We start from the raw sequence: 21067 nt of genomic DNA, 5'->3' as shown, positions 1-21067 counted from the left end.
AAAAGAATTAGGTCTAGGTAAAATAGTCTGAAATGAAAAAGCCCAGATTTTAATGAATGACAGGCTCGGAATATTAAGCAGCACAGACTCACTGAGGAATGAGTATGTCTTTGATAGTAATGGCTCACTTGTGCACAGTTTACAAGTTCAGCATGTTTACATGTTCTGTTTGGATTGTAATCACCCTTCCTGTTAGAAAGATAAATAGGACACCCAGACTTTAAAACGGCATGAACGCTTAATCCCTGGTGAATGCACGTATACAGGATCCGTTTGTTTTCAGATACAAGTTTCATAAGACTGTTTAGGTTTTACTCCACAAAAGGCACTGGCTTTAATCCTAGTTATGCTAAAACATCCTATATATTATACACTATACTACACTGCACAATAATAAGTTAACGCAGCAGTTTCACATTTTAAAATCTCTCAATATAGGCAAATACGTTTATATAATAGTATCCTACAAATTGTGGAGGTAGGGGTGAGTGTTTGTGTTGAGGGGGAAATCACACAGGAGACACGGTTTAAATAAATAAAGTCTATTTTTAAAAGTGTGTACATGCATGACTGTGTACCTTTTATAAGAAATAGAACTCACTGGCAATAAAACACATTTTTTAGACCCTTTTTAGGGGGGCTCAAGATTCAATCGGCTAATGAAATTACTGATTTAGCAGGGGAGGTTAACACTTTTACAAGGCACTATATCCATGTCACATTCTCATTAGGGGCTGAGCCCCCCACAAAGGTCTGATCCTAGAATCGCCCCTAGCTACGACAAAGGCGGAGGAGACACAGGATACTGTCAGGAATGTGTTTTTGTCATGGACATACAGTATAAAACCCGTACAAATGAGCTCAGCAAGAAGATTGAAGTATTCCCAAAGTAATCCAAATTATTTACAATACAACACTTAATTTGAGTAATCTAATGAAATGTTACATTTTAGGGCTATAGTATTCAGTAATCTGTAGTGGGCTACATTTTAAAAAGTAGCCCTTCCTACAGTGTTAGCTATGTAATTCATACCACTTTCGTACCGACAGTGACTAACCAAATGTCTTCTTATGCTCCATTTATTTTTCCTGTCGTACAATCTCATATAAACCTAGAGAAATTCAATTTCGCTGTTTTTTTTCCCAGGCAAAATGGAAACTATGCAAGATGGGTGGGATCATAAACTGTCCTCATTCGTAGATTACTTCAGGAATTTTAATTGCTCTTAATTGCTCAAGAGTTCCTCCAAACCAGAACGTTCCCCCAGAGCAGATCGGTTACGAGCAACTGCACTACAGACAGAACAAAACGGTAGGTGCTTCTAATATTTTGTCATGGATATTTCTTTCAAAGCCAATATTAAAAGTTTGTTTTCTGTTGTCTTAGTTTCAGTTTAAAGGGGACACTGTAGAAATCCTACAAAAATGCTTTAAACTGCCCTCAAGCTTGACCAACACATGAGTTGCAGACAGATTACAGTGAATGTTAATGGGGGTCATATCACTGTCTCCACCACTTCCCCTAACAGTGACCTGCACAATGTGCCACACATTGACTCAAATGTATTGTCTTTTTCAAATCACAGATTGGGTACAATGGAAGTGAAAGTGTCAGTGGACGGTATCCCACGCGTTGTTTGTGGAGTTACAGAGAAAACAACATGCCAAGAAGTAGTCATAGCGTTGGCTCAAGCCCTGGGTATGTACATCTGTGTCTCTACATGGTAACAACATTTATGTTCTGACATGTCGACCAAGCTGACAACCACAGTGTCATCCTTCTCTTTAGGTCAATCTGGGCGTTACACTTTACAGGAGAAATTTAAAGACTTTGAGCGGTGCATGACCCCTAATGAATGCCTCCTGGAGACTCTTAAGAAGTATGGTGAGCAGGCCAGGGAGGTCCGACTCACACTGCTCCACAACGGACCCTCAGTCTGGGATGAAATGAGCAGGACAAAGGTTGGCAGATACCAGCCCTGCCCGCCATTAAGAAGAAAAGATGCAGGCACCAGAATGCGGCGGGGCAGCAGTTCACTAAGTTTGCATCGCCAAAGCCTGCCACCGCTGTCCTGTTTAAGACAAGAGGCTGAGCAGCAAAAAGAGGACTTGAAAAGGCCTAAAAGAAAGTCTCTGACGCTCATGGAGGAGGCCTGGGAATGGCTGGAGAGTCTGGGTAAAGGCAAGGTATATAGTACTGCTTGTGATAAGGAAAGCAGTAAGAGGACAGATAAAAGGAATCGTACCTCTTTGGGTGTTCCTCTCACTGTTAACGAAGGTAACCCAGGTCAAAGCAGCAGAAGCAAAATCAGAGGTCAGAAAAGTTTAAAGTCAGACTTGGACAATCAAACATCCTGCTGCATGGGAAGTCAGACCAGGAGTAAAGAAAGCAAACACTTAGAGAAAACTCAAAGAGTAAAATCTGATGACCTGTCCAGTTTAAACTGTGCCACAACTGAAGATGAGAAAAACAGTCTAAGAGAAACCATAATATATCAACTCAGCTGTTTGCAGGATTTCCAGGTCCAAATAGCGTGCATAGACAAACAGATTTTGGAGCTTGAGGAAAAACAGAGAGCCAAAAAAGCTGAGCAGGAGGCTCAGCAGAGAATGGTTGAAGAGGAGATGGAGCAAATCAAGTTTTGGGAGAATGAATTAAAGGCAGAGGAAGGTTACGAGAAAGATTTGCAATGCCAGTTCCTTGAGATGAGGGCAAATGCTGTGGAGTGCAAGACTAAACTGGAGGAGTACAAACGCAAAATGCAGGGGCTTGATTTCTTTGCCACTCAAAATGTTGTTCAAGAGGATTTAGAGAGGCTTTCAAAAGGTGCAAACTCTGCCACAGAGATTTCAGCTGTTTCAACTAAGGACCTAAATCAGCAACAATCTGATTCAGATGGGGATGTAAACATTAACAGGAAGTTCCTTCCCAGAGAGGACTTGAGCCCTCCTCATGCTCCAAATCCTCCGAACCAGATAAAGGAGCGACGGCCCACAGGGCCCACCGAGTTGAGGGAGTGGTGGGCACGCTGGGCTCAAGCCCAAATCCCTCAATCGCAGACTAAAAAGAAGGTGATCCACCGCTCTGAGCTCACTATACATCTGGGCAGTACCAAGGTTTAGAATCAAATCAGAGATGACACATTTTAAGTCAATAAATATTAGGAATGCTTCATTGCACACAAGCTGTGGTTATTTATTCTCTTAAAATGCAAGCTGCTGATCCTGCTGGTTTAACTTGTATTGAGCATTTGTATCAAAGACTGGCCACGGTGATCCTCAGCAAGGGAACAAGGTTAGGGGGTAGAAATCGGATGACCTTCAACAGGAAGTGCTTCAATAAAAAAAATAAAAAAAATGTAAGCCTTATTTTGTGTACAGCACATTTTAAATCTTAGATTAGATTCACAAAACTTTACATTTTAAATGACATCTGCAGGTAGGATTCCTTGTCCATGCAACCTTGCATTCTGGTAAATTATGGACTATATTGTACATGCTACAAGCTTAATAAAAGAGATGGAAATCTAAAAGGACAATATTCCTGCCTTTGCTTCAAGACAGCTTTCAGCTGAGCATTTTAGAGATTCTGCACTTGACGGTGAAAGAATGGGCTGTCTGAGGACACAAGCAAAGAACGGTTCTCTATAACTGCAACAGTACATACAACTGCACACCTCAAGAGAGCTGGTGCAAGTTTTCATTTTAGAGTGTTTGGACTGAAAGCTTTCCTTGAGCTTCTTTTCTGGTGAATTTATAAATGGCTGAGAAGCCCTAATTGTTAATGTTTCTTACTGGGGCGCACTCACATTTTTTTAAACAATCGCTGGCTAATCTGTGCAATTGTCTTTTTAAATGGAGGTCGTTTCTAGCCCGTAAGTGAATACTTGAGTGAAACATTGGTCAACATAATAAAATTGTTTTCGCAGCTACTTTGTTCATACATTTTATTCAGTCAAATCAAGCGGCCTTCCTCTGAAATAATTCAATTACAAAACAGCTCATGATTTTCATAAAACTTTATTTCATTTGTTTCATTAGAGACCATCAACAAAAGTACATGAGAACCTCTGTCCGTGGTTCAACTGAAACCCGGTGATCTCCAAAGTTGAAATTAATTTAGACTGTAACTTAATGTGCAGAGGCACAACAGCTCACCCACCATGTCTCCAGCGCACAATAACTGGTAGCCTGATTTCTTAATGCTTTTTTCAACTGAATTTCTAATACTCTTCTCCTTCTTTAAGTTAAATTTGTTTTGTTATATCTGAAGTTTCAATGAACCTTCACTAAGCCAAGCACACACATTACATACAGTATATTTCAACCCACAGGTTTGGGATGCATATCAGTATTATTTCTACTAGAAAAGAAAGCCACCCTAAGATTGTTCTGAATGTTTTGGTGGTTTGGCTGGGAACAGAGGATGCATCTAATTTTTTTCCATTTTGCTTGTAGTTTTTAGGCACCTTATTCTTACTTAATTCAATATTAGCAGATTGAGTTTCAATGGAAAAAAGCAAAAATATGTGCAAGAAAAGAAAAAAAGAAAAATAGTATAAAAGAACTGTAGATATAAGATGCCACAAGGAACTCTGCACCTGGGAAAAAAATTGCTTTAGTGGAGCATGTGAATACCAAAAAGGTATCTAAAGGCTCCAGGTTGGTAAAAGTAAATCCCATTAGATCAACTACCTTGACATAACATACATCAATCACACACCATGCTTTCACTTCAGCTCTTCAATAAAGCATTTTTAAAAACTGCTCAAAAAAACGAGCAGAGAAGAATCCTCAGTTTAAGCCCGCACATGAAAAATATGATCCTCCTTATGGAGGGAACTTTGCTTTGCTTTATGCATCTTTTAGGAAAGCATACAGTAGTGGAAACTTGTCCGTGACACCATTTTAAGTTTCCATGGTTAAAGGAGCAAAAATAAGAGAGGAAAAAAAAAAAAAGAAAGAAAAAAGGGGAGCAGATGCTCAAAAGACATGCCAACAGTCACACTCATTCACCCAGGCAAACTACTGGACAGATTACAGGTGCAGAATTCCAAACAAAGCAGATTCAAAAAAAGGACAAACAGCCACACAGTCATCACTCTGATTTAGAGGGACAAGACCCTCAGAAACAAACACCTCAGTTACACACTATAATCACTTCTAGAATACATGACACACACGCGCGCGCACACACACACTCATAGACCCCATGTACACTGCAGTGTGAACTCTGTATCAAGTACATCATACATGGGAGGCAGGGAACTGTGGAATGAGAAAAGTTCCCTCGCAGGCATCGATGCGGATAAAGATTACACATGCCGATTACTGTATGTGCGAGTATGTCTTATGTATGAGTTTGTGTGTACAAGCATGTGTCAAAATCAAATTCCCTTAGCCCCTGTTGTTGCCCCTTGGGACAGCATCCCACCAACACCAACAGGGTGGGCTCTGTATTGCTCAGTCAATGACACCAGGCTGGCGAGTCTTGCGCTCCACATTAAAGCCCTGTATAGAAGAAGACAGATGTCATTAATGTGGTCGCTAACAAATGCAGAAGTATTTTCTTCTCAAGTATTGACTTGATTTTTCCCTAGGTAATTCCGCATATAAAAAGAACATAAATCAACAACTTTGTATCGACAATGTTTAATACAAAAATAAGTTAAACTGGTATAGAGTTATGATTTCAATAGAACTGCATATTAGGTCAAAGACTAGCAGCTACATTCATAGCACAGACAAAATGTGGCAAGAGCACAGGCTCGTTTGTACCTTTGAATTGTCAGGACCACGGGGCTGTCTTACAATCACCAGGCGAGGAGCACTGGCGTCGTCAAGAGTGATGCTCTTTAATCGGTTTACCAGACGATCTGGACGCGGAGTGGCCACCTGTTTAGGCCCCTCACTGTAACGTTAGGTACATAATGAGCATTCAAGATCAGCATTAAGAGCAATTTCTTTTTTTAAATCTTATATCACTTGAAAAGTTTAAGTATATAGCCTACAACAACATTGAACATTGAACAACATTGAAATTATAGTTAATTTAACCAAAATGTAAAAACAGGTTATGAGTCTTTACCTGACTCGGCGCACGTTGCAGGCACTACATTTCCCTGTGCGTTGATTGAGGACAACCGAGAACTCCACCTCATCCCCGGTCTGAAGCTCTAGGCCATCTTGCACTTCTTTCACATGGAAGAACAGCTTCTTGCTCTCGCCCACTTCATATGTGATGAAGCCAAACTGGGGGCAACGAAACCACACAACTTCAGGATTCCAAATTGGAAGCAATTCATTCCAGCATAACCTATTCAGCAGTAATGGTAACTTTAACACTGAGGTTTCTGAGACATGTGGTGCAATGAGCAATAATGAAACCGGGAAAAAAAAATATATACATCACTACCTGGTCTTTGACACACTCCACCATGGCTCTACGCTGAGGGACCACATTACAGGCCATCTTCTGACCAGTTTGGGCTACTGTGCAAACCTGGAACTTAACAAGTTCTCCTTTCTGCAGACAATCAGCCTTGTTTGACATACCCATGATTCCAAAGGGATAATTCTGACCTTTAGTTGCACCTGAAACAATCAAAAAGGGAGCAGGGTTGAGATCACCTTAATCTTCCTAAGAAAAAAGAAAAAGTGCTTTAAAATGTTGAGTCTATAAGTCCCATTAAAACTTGACACCAACCTTCCTCTGTGACTTCAATAAGCCCTTGGTATTCAGTCTGGGAAGGGTCCACACTGCGTAAGGGACGGATAACTTTCCCCATCGTCGCTGTCGCACCAACATCCTCACTAATGCCATTCACTAAAATTGGAGAACAATGGATTTCACACACACACACCTTTTATCTGTAGGAACTCCCACCTACATCGCCATATTAACAAATATGAAATAAAAATTGTAAATATTATAAAAAACAGTTGGAATTAAACCCCTCATACCTGCAGCCACTTTGGTAACCTTTTCAGCACTGACTTTGTTTCCTTTTCCCTTAGAGAGAGTGTACTCCACTGTGTCGCCCAGCTCCAAGTTCTCCAGGTCACCACACATTTCACTGAGGAAGAATGGATATACACTGAGACAAGGACAGATCTTTGAAAGCCATTCACAAGTAAATGAACTCATCCAAAAGGGCATGTAAGACTTAAACCTCTACCTATAGTGAAAGAAAATCTCCTGGTCATGATTTGCTGTCTCAATGAAGCCAAAGTTGTCCTTCAGTGTGGCAACAAATCCAAGCAGTCTCTTGGCATTGGAGGCATTACGGTTGAGGACCCTAATGGAGACGGCGCTCTGCTGGCCAGTTCGCTTCACTTCGTTGATGGAGAACTCCACCTAGAGGACAAACATTAATAAGTCACACACAGGGGGTAAGACCAAGCACACACAGCCACAAAAGTTGGATAATATTAGCAGCATTTGTCTGTTATAGGAGAAGACCTCATTTTGCCCACCTCTTCAGCAGTGTCTGAAACGGTTGAGTTCATTCATTTAATGTGCAAATCCTTTCAATGAGTTTAACTCTTTGTATTGTCTTCATTTAATCTAAAAAAATAAAATAAATAAAATCACTGAGTGTCACTCAGTAGATACCTTGTCTCCGACCTGTGGGTATCCTCCCCCCTCTAGGTCCTTGTTATGGTATGGCACGGTGAGCTTCACTCCACAGTCTTCATAGGCAATCACTCCTTCCTCAGCTTCCTACAGAGAGGGCAACCAATCACATCATCTTTTCAATAATTGGCATTACCGATGCTGGATCCAGCTGGCCGCAGCCAAGGGCAATTCTCACCAACGCTACACCCGTTTCTCAACAAAGCTGGTGTAAGATACCAATGTCTTAAATAATGCAATCGGGCGATTATGTAGTGTATTAGAAAATAGTGTGCAGACAACCCACACAAGGCAACACTGTGCGCAATGCATTATTCTGTAGTAGCCTAGTTGGTTAGCATTAGCCTAGTCTACTGCAACAGTTCTGGAGTTACAGCCTACTATAAAAGGGCTGCATAATTACCATCAGTATAACAGTTTCATTGGCAACACTTCTGCACTAGTCGCATACATTATTCTCCCCTCAGTTATTCACAGAATTTGACTAAACCAATCACAGCATGCAATTTACTGGCATTATCATGTTAGCCATTTAATCCCAACAAAAGCATGAGACTACAAATTAAAGCTTGCCGGGCTGCTTGATTACAGAAAATGAGCAGGCTATTTTATGCTTCTTAAATCGGTTTTCTTGCAGCAACTTCAAATTACCCTAATCATTTTGAGTGTAAAATATCTTATTGTCTTAATCTCAAGTGCCAAAAAAAGGACCAGAGTATTGGAGAACTTCATTAAATGAAGGTGGTGCTTATAATCATTTAGGAATGACCAAAATAAATTATTTTATTATTTGTATTACTAAAGACACTTAGACTGTTCCCTAAGACCATACTAGAAATTGGGACTACCTTTTCATCATTAATTGTGCAGCCCTACAACTCACTGAATCAGTTTGAGTGCATGATTCTAAGGGGTTAATTGGGAATCAAATACCATGCTGAGGCAACCAGTGGGCCAGAAGCCTGCAAAGACCAACCTTTTCTACAACTTTAGCCTTGAACAAAATAAGAGAAAGACACCTATTAGACAAGGCCCGCCAACATCACACTTTATTATATTGTATTATTACACTGTATTATTTGTGAGCTTTTAGACTGTTCATATAAAAAAGGTTTAGGAATCATATTTTAGACTAAATGTTAGAGAAAAGCATAGACTATTGGTATAAGTCTGTATATACAAGTATCTTTAGCATTTATTTGAGAGACTATTCATGTGGCTTCATGCAGAACATCTCAGTCCTACCTTGTCTTTTTTCTAACCAACAAGGAGCATGAACAGGAGGATGTCATTGGACGAGAAAGCAAAGAGGAAAATTAGAACTAAAAACAGAATTTGGGAAGAGGATAGATGTGATGTGGGTTGGGATGGACTATGAGGCCATTTTTGTACGCAAAAGGTGCATTTTCATGTACAATATTTGTCATAACCGTGCACTACGGTACCTTTTCCTTGCTCTTGGTGGGACTTGCATTCTTGGTGGTGGTTGCCACAACTTCCTTCTCCACCACACCCATAAAGCGTTGCTCAGACTGGGTATGGAAGGACACTGTGCCCTTTGGCAGCTTCTTGATGCGCACTGCATGGTTCCTCTGAGCTGATAGCATATCCTGGCAACAACAAGACATTTAATTTAGCTTGTTATTTACAAATAATTAAAATGTGGCTGATTAAATAGTAAGACAGAATACATACTTTTGTGAAAAGCTTATAAACAGGACCTACAGGCACAACAGTGAACTCCACTTCATCTGAGATGTGCAGTTGGCTTTCCTCCAGGACTTCACTGAAGTGAAAGAACATCCTGGCATCCCGATCCACACACTTAATGAAGCCAAAGCCATCGCGTATAGCCGCAATCACCCCCTAGAAGATTGAGTTTCACAACGTTACCTTCTGAGAATAGGTATTCACTTCAGTTAAAAAATTAATGTGGATGCCCCTTCCATGAAGTCATCTCTACAATGCATAATTACAAAATATAATGGACCGCTTCAGGAAAATCACACGATTTATTCTTTTGTAATTCACACCATTTCACGGGTCTCCTTGGTGAATTCGAAGGTGTCTGGGAGGATGTCGATGTTGGTAGCCCTCTCCAGCTTGTCTCTGCGGTCGGTGGAGATGTTGAACTGTATGTGGTCTCCCTCCAAAAGGGTCACCTTGGACTTTGTGTCTTTCTCGCCAAACGGCAGTTCCTTGTCAGTGAAACCAATCCGGGAACTGATGCGGCCTGGCAGAGGGTCGTTCTGTGAAAGCATTAAGGAAAGATTTGTGAATATTGTACGTTATATGCTTGCCTTTATTGCCAGACTTGTAATCCACTTGCCTGGTTTTTGGTGGGAACCTTGGGAATGACCTTAACAACAGTGCCTTCGAACTGCTCGATGCTGATATCCTCAAAGATGACTGTTCCTTGGGGGAGCAGCCTTACGTCTGTGGCTACTTCTTTACCCTATGGCCACAAGAACATAAAATGAAAACAATGTTATATATACACACACATATTCAGGCAGGTCATTAAAGAGTTAGGTGTCAAAGTTGGTCAAAATCTATCCAAAGTTGAAACACTTAACACCTACATTACGGTCTTTGATGGTGAACTCAACATCATCTCCAGCCTGCAGAGCCTCCAGATCACCCTTGAACTCGCTGTAGTGAAAGAAGATCTCCTTCACCACATCTGCCCTCTCAATGAATCCAAAGGCCTCCTGAAAGACACACATGGTTCAACGTGACCGGTACATCAACCTACCATTCAAAATGGGAGCTCCTGCCTCAAGAGTTCAGTGGGTTTCTTTATGGGGCAAAAAAATAATAAATAGAAGAATTGGCAAATGTTGAGGCCAAAATTACTTACATTCGAAAGATTAAATTTGACACGTATTTTAGTCGATATATAATTCCACTGTATGGTGGAAATCGTGGTATGGAACCAGGAATACAAATTCCCCATTTAGATATGACGCTGGGCTACCCAACATCTGGTCTGGATCAACGTACGTACATTTTCCAGGATAATTGCCCGACATCCAGTGCGGTCCGCTCTCTGTGTGTTGCCTTTCTCAATATCCCTTCGGGAAACCACAAACTTCGAGCTAGCAAGCTACGCGCGTTTTGAAGACAATTTGGATTGTGCAATAAGGCAGGCCTGCTTGGTTCTATCGGAGAATGATTGTAAAGATTTACAAAGAATGTGTCTACGACATTTATTATCTAAGACGTTTTGGGAGCAATCCCCACATGGTGGGGATTACTATGGACGAAGTACACAGATACACTGGTAAGAGCAATTAGGTTTAACAATGTATCCAGCTAATTTAAATAACTCCCGTTACTGTATTGTGTGAACAGTTACTTCATCTAATATTTCATGTGGCATTTTCTTTTGCAGGGTGCAAATGTTCACCAAAACAAGTGTCTTTCCCAAGACTATTTTGCAGAGCCACCATTGCCGCGTCCGGTGCTTAGCGCCTCCCAAGACGGTTCCAATTGGTTTAAAGAAATGCAAACAATGCAGAGTGTTTTTTCCTCTTATCCTAGAATGCATGTATGGTGTAGTAAGACCTTACTCAACAGCGCTGTGGCGGTCTGATAATGCTAGACTTCTCAACATCATATCTAAAGCAGATCTGTTTGGCAAATCCTTAAACTGTTGGCCCCTCCCTTCACGTTAATGTCTCGCTGGCTGAACACCAGCGACTCGCCGCTGCTATGCTCTGCACACTGCCCATGCTGGGCTTCTAAGGGTGATTGGTGCTCATATTGAGGTTACCCGCCGATATCGCCGGCGTCCCGGTCGGGATGGTTGACGAGTCCGCTGATGAGCACCACTCTCCTGCAGAAGTCAGGTCGCCCCGGTGATTGTGAACATTGTTTGCAATGTTAATTTCTGTATGCAATGTTCGCGCTCCCTTACCTGTTACGCTACCAGTTTCCTCCACCCTCTCTCCCTTTGTGATCCCCTAAATCAGCAGTATGAACACAGATCTCCCACAGAAGCCCGAGCCAGGTAGTGCACCGCGCAGAGTGGCAGCGATTAGCACTATTGCCAACCGTCTCCTGTACGTAGAATGCTGTGATTGACCAATCAAAATAGAGTATTCAACAAAGCTGTGTCATGACTAATGATATTCATGGCACTTACCTTTGTAGCACACACCACACCCTGGCATCTCATTTGCTTTTTCTTCACAAGTTGAATATTACGAGCACTGACTGCACCAGTACTGAAATACAGAAAAGGTTAAATATAAAATCGAGTGCAAGCTGGGAACTATTAAGACAATACTGACATGGTCGTGTAAAGACTTACTGCTTGTTGGTTTCCATATAAAAGCTGACTTTGTCGCCTGTGTCCAGGTGGATATTCCCCTCCACATCATCAGGAGTATAGGTAAGGTAAAACACTTCCTGTGAAAAGTCAAAAACAGTGTTTAACTTTTTGGACACACCCATTAACCCCAAAACAATTTCACATTCAGGAAACAAACTTTTTTTTCCCCCCCTGATGTGGATATTTTTTTTGGCAAGATGCTGGCCATATCTGCCCAGAGAATTCACTAGTATTTTTGTTGCTGCCGTTCACATTCACAAAATGCACTACAGAAACGCAATGCAGTTTTTGAGTCGCCTTTCGTTGTGCAACCCTGCTGTTGTACAATGACAAAAATGAACGTTAAAAACCAACCAAAAAGTGTGCGCGGAAATGCCAACTATAAATAAATAATGCATGCTTCTGCTGAACTGCTAGCAAAGCATAGACAAGTTTCTGAAAGGACTGCCAGGTAAACGGAATGCAGACAATGAAGCTACACCAAACACCACAACTACCAAGACAAAGGCAAGTAAAGGAGCCAACTGCCAATCTTGAAAATATGTTTATCCACAAAAAGGTGGGCCTGGCAGAAAAAGATTGGGAACCACTGCTGTAGTCTATGCCACTTACCCCATTTCTTTCATAACAAACACTGCCAGTGGGCACCTGGCCGGGAGCAGACTTTCCATCCAAGTGCACTGGGATTGCAGAGACAACCTGCAGAAAAGCAGGGAAAGACAGATGGAAGGCCATTAGCACACTGCTTTGCTAATCGTAGGTTGATTATCCATTGTAATTACGTAGCCCGCTTAAAATATTTCTGGACATGTGATGGATGAAATGGCTGAATTTCAAATGTCATAGTAACAAGTATATCAAGTGTCCCAAATGTGGTGCATTATTGACTCTTTACAGACATGTAAAATTTGTTTCACTTTGACAGGCTGACCAACTGCGCTATACTAGTTGCTGTGAGCAATCAGAAATTAATACACCCATTGGGCAATTGCATTGATCACTTGACCACATTTGTTCTACAGACATTGAGCACCTCAAGCAAACATGCATGTCAGCACAACAAGCCAAATCAGAAATTCAAATGTATTTATGTACTTAAGAGTTAAGATTAGAGGGGAACTTAGAGGGGGACCAAATTCAACAATTTACTTACAATAACATACCCTGCCCAAAAAACACAAAGGGCCATACAAATGTTACATTGACAGACAACGACAGAACCAAAAATAAAATGGTGTTCCTTAACTGGATGAATATAACCATGCAGCACAGTAAAGGGATAGGCGTGCAGGTCTGGCCCCACCTGGCCCGAGATGCGCTCCTCTGGCAGCACCTCTGGCTTTATCTTTAGCAGCTTCACTGCTATGGGCTTGCCAGTGCGCCTGTCAGAGGATACCTCAAACTCTACATCATCTGAGGACAGAGAAGCAGAAGAAAACCAAATACTTGTATCAGGGACAACTAAAGTTTCAATCATTTAACTTGTTTTTCTTTGACAAGATAAGTTATCTACGTTAAGTATTTATGAGTAATACACAAGTCCAAGGCATCTCACCTCCTATTTTAAGCTCCTGCAGGTTGCCATTGTACTGGGAGCAGTGGAAGAAGAGACGAGCCTGACGTTCGGAGCACTGGATGAACCCGTAGGAAGTCAGAAGCTTCTCCACCACACCAGTCTCTCTAATGCCAGGCCCTGTGCCATTGGCGTACGCAGTATGTCCATTGTTATGGAGCATGCCTGGGTCGAAACTCATCTGGAGAAGAGAAGCAAGTTTTTAAAATGCATTCAGTAGTGGATCAACATGATGCAGACAAAAATGTAGGTCGCAGTCTATGCGGTGTTTGATGCCAACCTTAAAAACACTTCAAAACATGCAGGTAGAGCAAATTTCAGGAGGAAGTGGGGGGGAGGGGAGGAGCAATAGTAAAGCTACATCAGTCTTCTGGAGCTATCGGGCCAGCAACAGAGGGGAACACGCATTGATAATGACAAGATAGAATTTCAGGATAATTTATACCATTAACTGGAAATACATAAACAGAACAACACTGTATGGCGCTTCCTGGTACACTTACAAGTGGCATGCACTTAAAGTTAAAATGTACTGATTGTCAAGTGATTTTAGTTCCATATTAACTAAGCACTGCCAAAACTCCATGCAAATGTTCAAAACCTGTTCACCTCCCTCTACCTAACAACCAACGAAAAAGCACTTATCAAAATCTGCCACTAGACATGGTTAAACTCACTTTTCACGCAACTACACACCATGCCGTTAGCAAAAGTCAACATGACACAACAGCAGTTCACAGGGCTGTTAAGTCAGTGTGGGGACCACCGAACATGCCCTCTTACTGATCTCTGATACAAGGGAGTCCGCTTGTGTTTTTTACTTCCTGGGTGGGGATGGCAAGAGACGGAGGAGGAGCGGGGGATAGGCATGGGACCAGTAGAGGTAGATGGGGCAGAGCCAGTGTTGCGAGCCACTGGAGGTTCAGAGGAGCCTCTTTCCATTTCTGACATTGGGGAATGGACTTGGATATGCTGTTGGGAGGAGGCAACAGCTTTGAAAAGAGGACAGTCATAGCATTTAAATATTTTTCAAATTGCCCAAACCCAGATAAGTCCAGTTTAGTTATAACGCAAAACCAGTTGTTATCCAGCATTACGGTATAATATTCTGTATATTCTACTTTACCTCACAAATCTGCCATTATTTCATACATACGTGTTTGCCCATGCAATTATTGGAGGCCTAACACGTATACATTTCGCAACATTACAGCAATAGACAATATGCATGTCCTTGTATACAAATTTATCCAATACCATTTTATTATATTTTAGCTCTTTTAACCACCACTACTCAAATTCTGCCATCAGAAAACCATAAGGCCACTCAGTATCAATGGATCTGCTGTCATGACAACCTCACATTACAGCATCAGTCAACAGCACTAATCAGTGGTTGACAATACAAAGTGTATTCAAACAGGATGGCTCTACAGAGAAGGCAGGCTGAACTAAAAAGAATAACCAACCTCATTGTGCAGCCAGTTAAGGTGAAGTAGTTTCAATGCAGTGTCGCAAATGTTACTCAAGGTCGAGTAAAAAAAAATAAAAATAAATAACTACAGAAGATGGTGAATCAGAAAATGCAAATGACGGGTCAAATAGCTGTGCATCTACAGTGGATAAAGAGTTGGTGATGGGTTATGGGTTATGAGGGAAGTCCCAGAACAGCCTCTTCTGTTTGGCCCTTAACTGTCCTACCACAATGAGCTCCTCTTAACAGGCGACATATACAGAGGTATTTTACACTTTACTGTTCTTTAACACAGTATATTAAAATATCTGCATTTACAGGCTACATGCCTCAGCATTTGGTTGCCAGTACAGGGATTACTCTCAAACATCAACGTGAAAAATGATTTGTCTGAGGGACAACAAAGAACTTCAGATCATTGCTGATGGTTAAGTACTTTGAATACTACCCATTTAATTTATTTTAGTTTTTAAACTACATACCAGGACGGTATACTGGTATGCAGTTCAGCTTGAATTCATGTTGCATTGATTTGAGGGAAGTTCAAAGTAACGCAGGTACGCAAAGTAAAAATGAGGAAAAGGGGGAGGAAAAACAAAAAAAAGCTATTCAGGACTTGTGAAAAGAAGCAAATTTCTACAGTCAAATTGGCAGAACACCCCTCACCCTGCAAAATCAGAAAGGGTTTTATTGCCATGTACGTTTAACACATACAAGGAATTTGTTTTGGTGTTGTTGGTGCACGTCACACATTCTCTAGATGGAATAACATAACTGAGTAGAGGCAAGTCTAGGGAGCCCGAAAAGGATGGAAAGAGGTTAGGCCATTCACAGCAGAAAGATGCAGGGCAAGGTGGGTGGATGGGTGTTCGATGGGGTGGGTGGGGCACGTAGACAAGAGATGGGAAGGTAGAACTTACAGATCGGCCATATGGCGACAGGCTGAGTCCGACAGGGGAGGTGCTGCTCAGGTCAGCGCTAACAAACGCGGTGGGTGGCGACGCAGGCAAGGTAAACTCAACAAAGCCTTTCCAGGGGCTGCCCATATTTTCCCATAAACTCGGACCCAACTTGCTCGAGCACTTGCTGAACTTGATTACTTGTTAATTTTTGGCTTGAATGTTAAGTTCTATTTTTTGTAACCACCCAATGATAGACCGCTGGATGTCTGCAAGGGTGAAGAGAGGAACAAACATAACGGGTAAGGCAGATAGGTCAGCCAGTGTGCCAAGTGTCACAGACAAAAGGAAAGTAGCTGTGGGCTTTTTATCCCCCAAGGGAGTGTTGAAAAGGCAAAAATTAGGGAGGGTGGGAGGGCAATCAAATCCTTCTCAAACTAAATTGAAAAACCAGTTTAGCTGTTTGGTGGTGGTGGCGGGTCAGTTCAGCAGGCTTTGGTTTTTAAGAAGTTATATTTAGCAAATGGCAATGTAGATGTAAGACATGATCAAATCAAACTGTCTACTCCTTATCACACTCATTCCACATAAGGAATGTGCAGCCATGTGCAAAGACGAATGAATTTACCAGGATTTTCTCTCTCCAAACCAAGCACTGCAGCTTTCACATATATTTCAATCTCTGAAGGTGTGCTAATCAGTGAAGACAGTTGCTGCAAAGAAACCGTCACTAAAGATGTTGCCATTAAAAAATTGAGAACCCCAAACTTTAATTGATGAGGCCACAAATCCAGATTTTGGTTTCAATAAAGCAGTAGGAAATGTGTTTGCTTAAACAACATCCAACTTTGACAAAGGAGGACAAATGCACTGTTGTTTGTGTTCAGTGAGAAAAAGTAAACAAAAAACGCATTGCTGCCTAAAATCAGCGCAGCTGGAAAAACTGAATCAGAATTGAGTGTTGCACAATCTGTGTTTGAACATCTGTACACTAGGGTCGTGTGTACAAACTGGGAATTTACCAATTAGTTTCTGAATTCCACCCAAGTTGAGGCATCAAATTTGTCATCAGAATTCTTAAACCGCATACAGTGAAATATTTTCAGCATATTGGGGGGAGGTGTGTGTGTGGGGGGGGTCATTCAAAACATGTCAAATCATAAGTGACTAAACAATTACAAAGTGCAGTTGTCACTGGCATGACAGGTCTCATGTTATGAAGAAACCACCAACTGAGACCCACCTTTATTCGTCGTCTTGAATCTTGTAATTCTCAGGACCTCGATGACTATGCAGTTCCTGCAGATCTTATCACGCACACAGTTTAACACACACAAACACACACACACTTGTTACAGGTTTCTGGCACAAGTTCTAGATGGTTGCATAAAGCAAAAAAGGGGGAGAAATCTAGCGCAAAAAAGGCAAACGCAGGTGCAATAACACTGCTTAGAAAAAAAATTGCAATGAAATCAGTGGGAGGAGTAGAGAAAGGGAAATATGGGGGGGGGGAGAAACAGGACTATTGGGGGGGAAAATAAAACTAGCACGATAGCAGCCCACTCCACACCCCGGTGGTGAGTCGGTGGTGTGGTGAGGATGAGGAGGGCTAGGAGCAGCGTTGGGACGTGTGCTTTGTCAAAGCTGTTGAGTAGGCACAGACTTCTGGTTTCAGATCAGTTAGTCTTCTCAGAATATGCTTGGGCGTAGGATTGCTTCTCTTCTGTGTTTCAATTGGGCTGATGTGCGTCTTCTTTGGTCATTAGAGGATTTGGTTACTTCTTGTGTTTTAGACCGTTGAAGTGATCCGTTTTTTTTCTACGTGTCTTCAGTGTTGCAACTTTGCTTGTTTTGGGAGGTTTATCTTCAGTTTCTTTGTTATGACCTGAACTTGAAGCAGTTGCGGATGGTACAAAAATTCTGTTCCGTTTCAGTTCATACTGTTGGGGGAAAAAAAACACATTTGGTTAGCGGAGCAGAACTGATGACTTTGACTTCACATTGATTAACAACATCTTTACAGATCAAACTTTTAGATTTAACACAAAAAGGCCCAAAGGATCCAAGTGTGTCAACTGATAAGAATAATAAAAAAAAAAAACAGCAATAAGTACCGATAGCTTGAAGTTTCTTGAGAAGACTAAATGCTTTGCCCCCCTGACTCAAGTAAAAAAGGTTTTTCTTCCTCAGATGCCTCTGGATACAGCCCACAACACCATGCATCTGACTAGCAAGCAAGAGCTGTGGATCAACACGTCTTTGTGCATACCATCAGTTCAGGCCATGATATTTATGGCACTATTTCTGACCTGGGCCGTCCATTTTGTAATTTTATCATAACAGTTTTGCACACTTTGTATTGTATATGTTCAGCTGAGATGTGTGTACCATGTGCATGAATTTAGCTACATTTAGTTAGAAACTCAGAAAGTGATCTCCATAGGTAGTTTAGGGCAGAGTGTTGTTGACCTAAATACACTGCATTGAAAACAAGCTGGGTTAGCCAACCTGGGACACATGATCTAGTCTGCTGTGACTGTGTTGCAATGACTTCCACCCTACTACTTCCCAGAACGTTAAAATTTGTTTAAAAAAAATGCTCAAATGGGACTCTAGCAATAGAGAGGGGGCTTTTTTTTAATGCTTCTCTAAATATTCATATCCAAATATCGCATCCAGATTAAATAACAAGCAGTTCTTTGTTTTGTTTACATTTGCAAGGCTTAGGTTAATACTAGTACAAAGTCAAGTTATCACAAGATGGATTGGTTAAGTGGGTTAAAGGTTATGAGCAATGAACAGGGACAACTCTTCAGTGAAAACAACCTTCTGAGAGATGAGCTATTTGTTCCCATTTTTCAGCTTTTAGTGACGCAGAAAGAGAAAAAAAGAGTCCATCCACTAAACCACCAGCACCGATTGGCCGTTTCAGCACTTTGAGTAACGTTATAAGACTACATTTTATCTCGGTAATCATTAAACAAGAAATACTAAAAACATACAGACTGCCCCAGTTACGACAGAATGGCTAACGTTAAACCCACGTATCTGGCACGAAGGTGCTACCCTGGTCTGGGCCTGAACAACAACCGCCCTGACAGTACCAACCATGTGACTTCCTAGCAATCCGCCATCCTCAGCTGGAACTGCCAATATGGCCTGATCCAACACGTTGCGGCATGCAACGCTATCGAAAACGTCACATCTAAGCTAGTCAGCTAATGGTTAACAATCTCAAACTCTTCACATTTGCAAAGATGGGTCATGTTTCGCTATTTTAGTGTTTGCTAGGCAAACTTACGCACACAGTAACAGTCGAGTACACATCGCAACGTCTTAATGACCTTGTGTGGACAAACAACCAGACATATTAGCATCTCGCTAAAGCTAAAGTCGTAAACAGCCAATACCCCCGGGCGTTTCCTATTTTAAATGTAACGGTAAATCAAATCACTGCGACAGGGTCATTAACGTTACGCCACACATTAACGTTAGCTCAAAAAGTTAGCACATCCGGCGTTTCTGGTTACTTAGCTGTTATCACAAGTACGAGGCTAGTCTGATCAGCGATCAAGTACGCTCACATAGTTATTGTTACAACGTAACAGAGACAACCTTACCAAGCTCCATCCAAAAAGACGCCTTTTTAATGTTTTGTGGTTTATTTTACAGAACATGACTCGAGGCTTGTGATAAAACAATTGGGTGTCGTGATAAATTTGGCACCCGTGTTATTAACTAGTAATTCTTGTATTTAAAAAAAATATATATATATATTTATAGAACTGGGTAACATTAGCACCGTGCACTGGCCTCCGACACCGGGGTTGGTTTTTTTAAATAGAAATTTGATTAAACGGACAGATAGATGTGTTTGGAGTAGATATGAAGACTGGACCTTAACCATTAGCTAGAGATTAAACGGGCAATGAACACTTATGACTAGCTAATCTGGATCAAAATAGTCAGTAACTAACGTTAACCGAGTAAATTCTCTAACGTTACATACACAAACAGAACAGAAAGGTAACGTTATCGAGCTAACGGCACGAGGACAGGACAACAAAGAAGCTATGACAAGCGGACCGCCCCGGCTCGTAACGTTAAGTTATTCAATTCTAACCAATTAACGTTACAGCGTCTGTCACTAATATTTACCACAGCCATGTCACAAGTGCTGTCTCTTTGGTAAAGTTATACGTTTTAGGAATGCAGAAGTGTTTGTGTACCGTTAACAATGTCGCTAGGTCGTTCACAATGCTAAGTGGCTAACGTTGCGGCTCGGTTAGCTTTAGCTAGCATGCTGCTAGACTGCTTGGTCCTTGTGTGTGGTGATTTATGGTGAGGAAAAACACGGCAGCCCCAACCCAGGCCCGGGATCTGCGTATGACTAAGTGCTGGATAACCCGTTTGATTCTGAAGACCCACTGGATAAAAAAAATATATACCACTTACTGGCACAGTTAAAACAAATGTTTGAATTGTTTTATAAAACAGGAAAATTAATAAAACTCACCCCAACAGCTTTCAGCACTGTCACCAGCGCCGCTAGAAGCAGCACGGCACATTACGTAGTGATTAGGGAGGCAGCTACCGCGATATTTGACAACGTTAGGACTTCCAAAGAGTCTAAAGGATAGAGTGGCCACTGCCCATGGATACACCCATGCCACTGCCGCGTATGTTCTGATTACTTTTGTTGTCTAGCAGTGATCAATAGGGGACTGGACTAGAAGGCAGATATATACGAGCCGTGTTACTGGAAATATAGGCATCAGCAGCATCATGTCATTCACTAGTTCTAGACAATTGAATTTAACGCGTGTCCCTCGTTTAATCCCTTGATAGTAACTTTTCTCTTCCTGTAGTAGAGTTTCTGAGGCCACACGTTGCAGCTTGGGGGAGTGTTCAAGAATTACATTTTAAAGTGCTCCTTATTTTCAGGTTCATAATTGTATTTAGAGGTTATATCAGAATAGGCATCACACTTTGTTGGGAGTCGCACATGCGCAGTACCTAGGTAAGGACTACTACCCTCTCATGATGGATGGATCACAAAAAAGATATATAACACAATAAAGGAAAGGGGAAATGCCAAAAAGCATAATATGAGCACTTTAAATGCTGATCATACTTAAAGGGGTGATCC

The 21067-nt window shown here is 41.5% G+C and overlaps 2 protein-coding genes across 8 annotated transcripts; one reads left to right on the top strand and one right to left on the bottom strand.

The window, feature by feature from the left end:
• The first annotated feature begins 1202 nt into the window (after positions 1-1202).
• rassf11 (Ras association domain family member 11) lies at positions 1203-4298 on the top strand. The gene is made up of 3 exons (XM_078254412.1): positions 1203-1312; positions 1587-1699; positions 1790-4298. The coding sequence occupies exons 2-3, from the start codon at positions 1597-1599 to the stop codon at positions 3121-3123; spliced, it is 1437 nt and encodes a 478-aa protein (XP_078110538.1). The 5' UTR covers positions 1203-1312; positions 1587-1596; the 3' UTR covers positions 3124-4298.
• Positions 4299-4446: 148 nt separating this feature from the next.
• Positions 4447-20543, bottom strand: csde1 (cold shock domain containing E1, RNA-binding). 7 transcript variants are annotated; one of them, XM_078254405.1, is made up of 21 exons: positions 20435-20543; positions 17162-17858; positions 15940-16187; positions 13528-13726; positions 13219-13385; positions 12585-12671; positions 11952-12049; positions 11784-11865; positions 10219-10347; positions 9966-10091; positions 9670-9885; positions 9332-9502; positions 9082-9246; positions 7616-7723; positions 7179-7357; positions 6964-7076; positions 6707-6826; positions 6416-6594; positions 6089-6252; positions 5779-5911; positions 4447-5511 (listed from the first exon to the last, which is right to left on the bottom strand). In XM_078254405.1, the coding sequence occupies exons 3-21, from the start codon at positions 16063-16065 to the stop codon at positions 5464-5466; spliced, it is 2610 nt and encodes an 869-aa protein (XP_078110531.1). In that variant the 5' UTR covers positions 16066-16187; positions 17162-17858; positions 20435-20543; the 3' UTR covers positions 4447-5463. The 7 variants fall into 7 exon arrangements, with proteins under 7 accessions (XP_078110531.1, XP_078110532.1, XP_078110533.1 ...); XM_078254406.1 differs by having other exon boundaries at positions 7628-7723; XM_078254407.1 differs by having other exon boundaries at positions 9362-9502.
• Between the last annotated feature and the right edge of the window lie 524 nt (positions 20544-21067).

The sequence above is a fragment of the Sander vitreus genome, chromosome 7 (genome assembly GCF_031162955.1).
Source record: "Sander vitreus isolate 19-12246 chromosome 7, sanVit1, whole genome shotgun sequence".
In the NCBI taxonomy this organism is placed as follows: domain Eukaryota; kingdom Metazoa; phylum Chordata; class Actinopteri; order Perciformes; family Percidae; genus Sander; species Sander vitreus.
The sequence above is the reverse complement of the archived record's forward strand: the minus strand, read 5'-3'. Positions and strand labels throughout refer to the sequence as shown.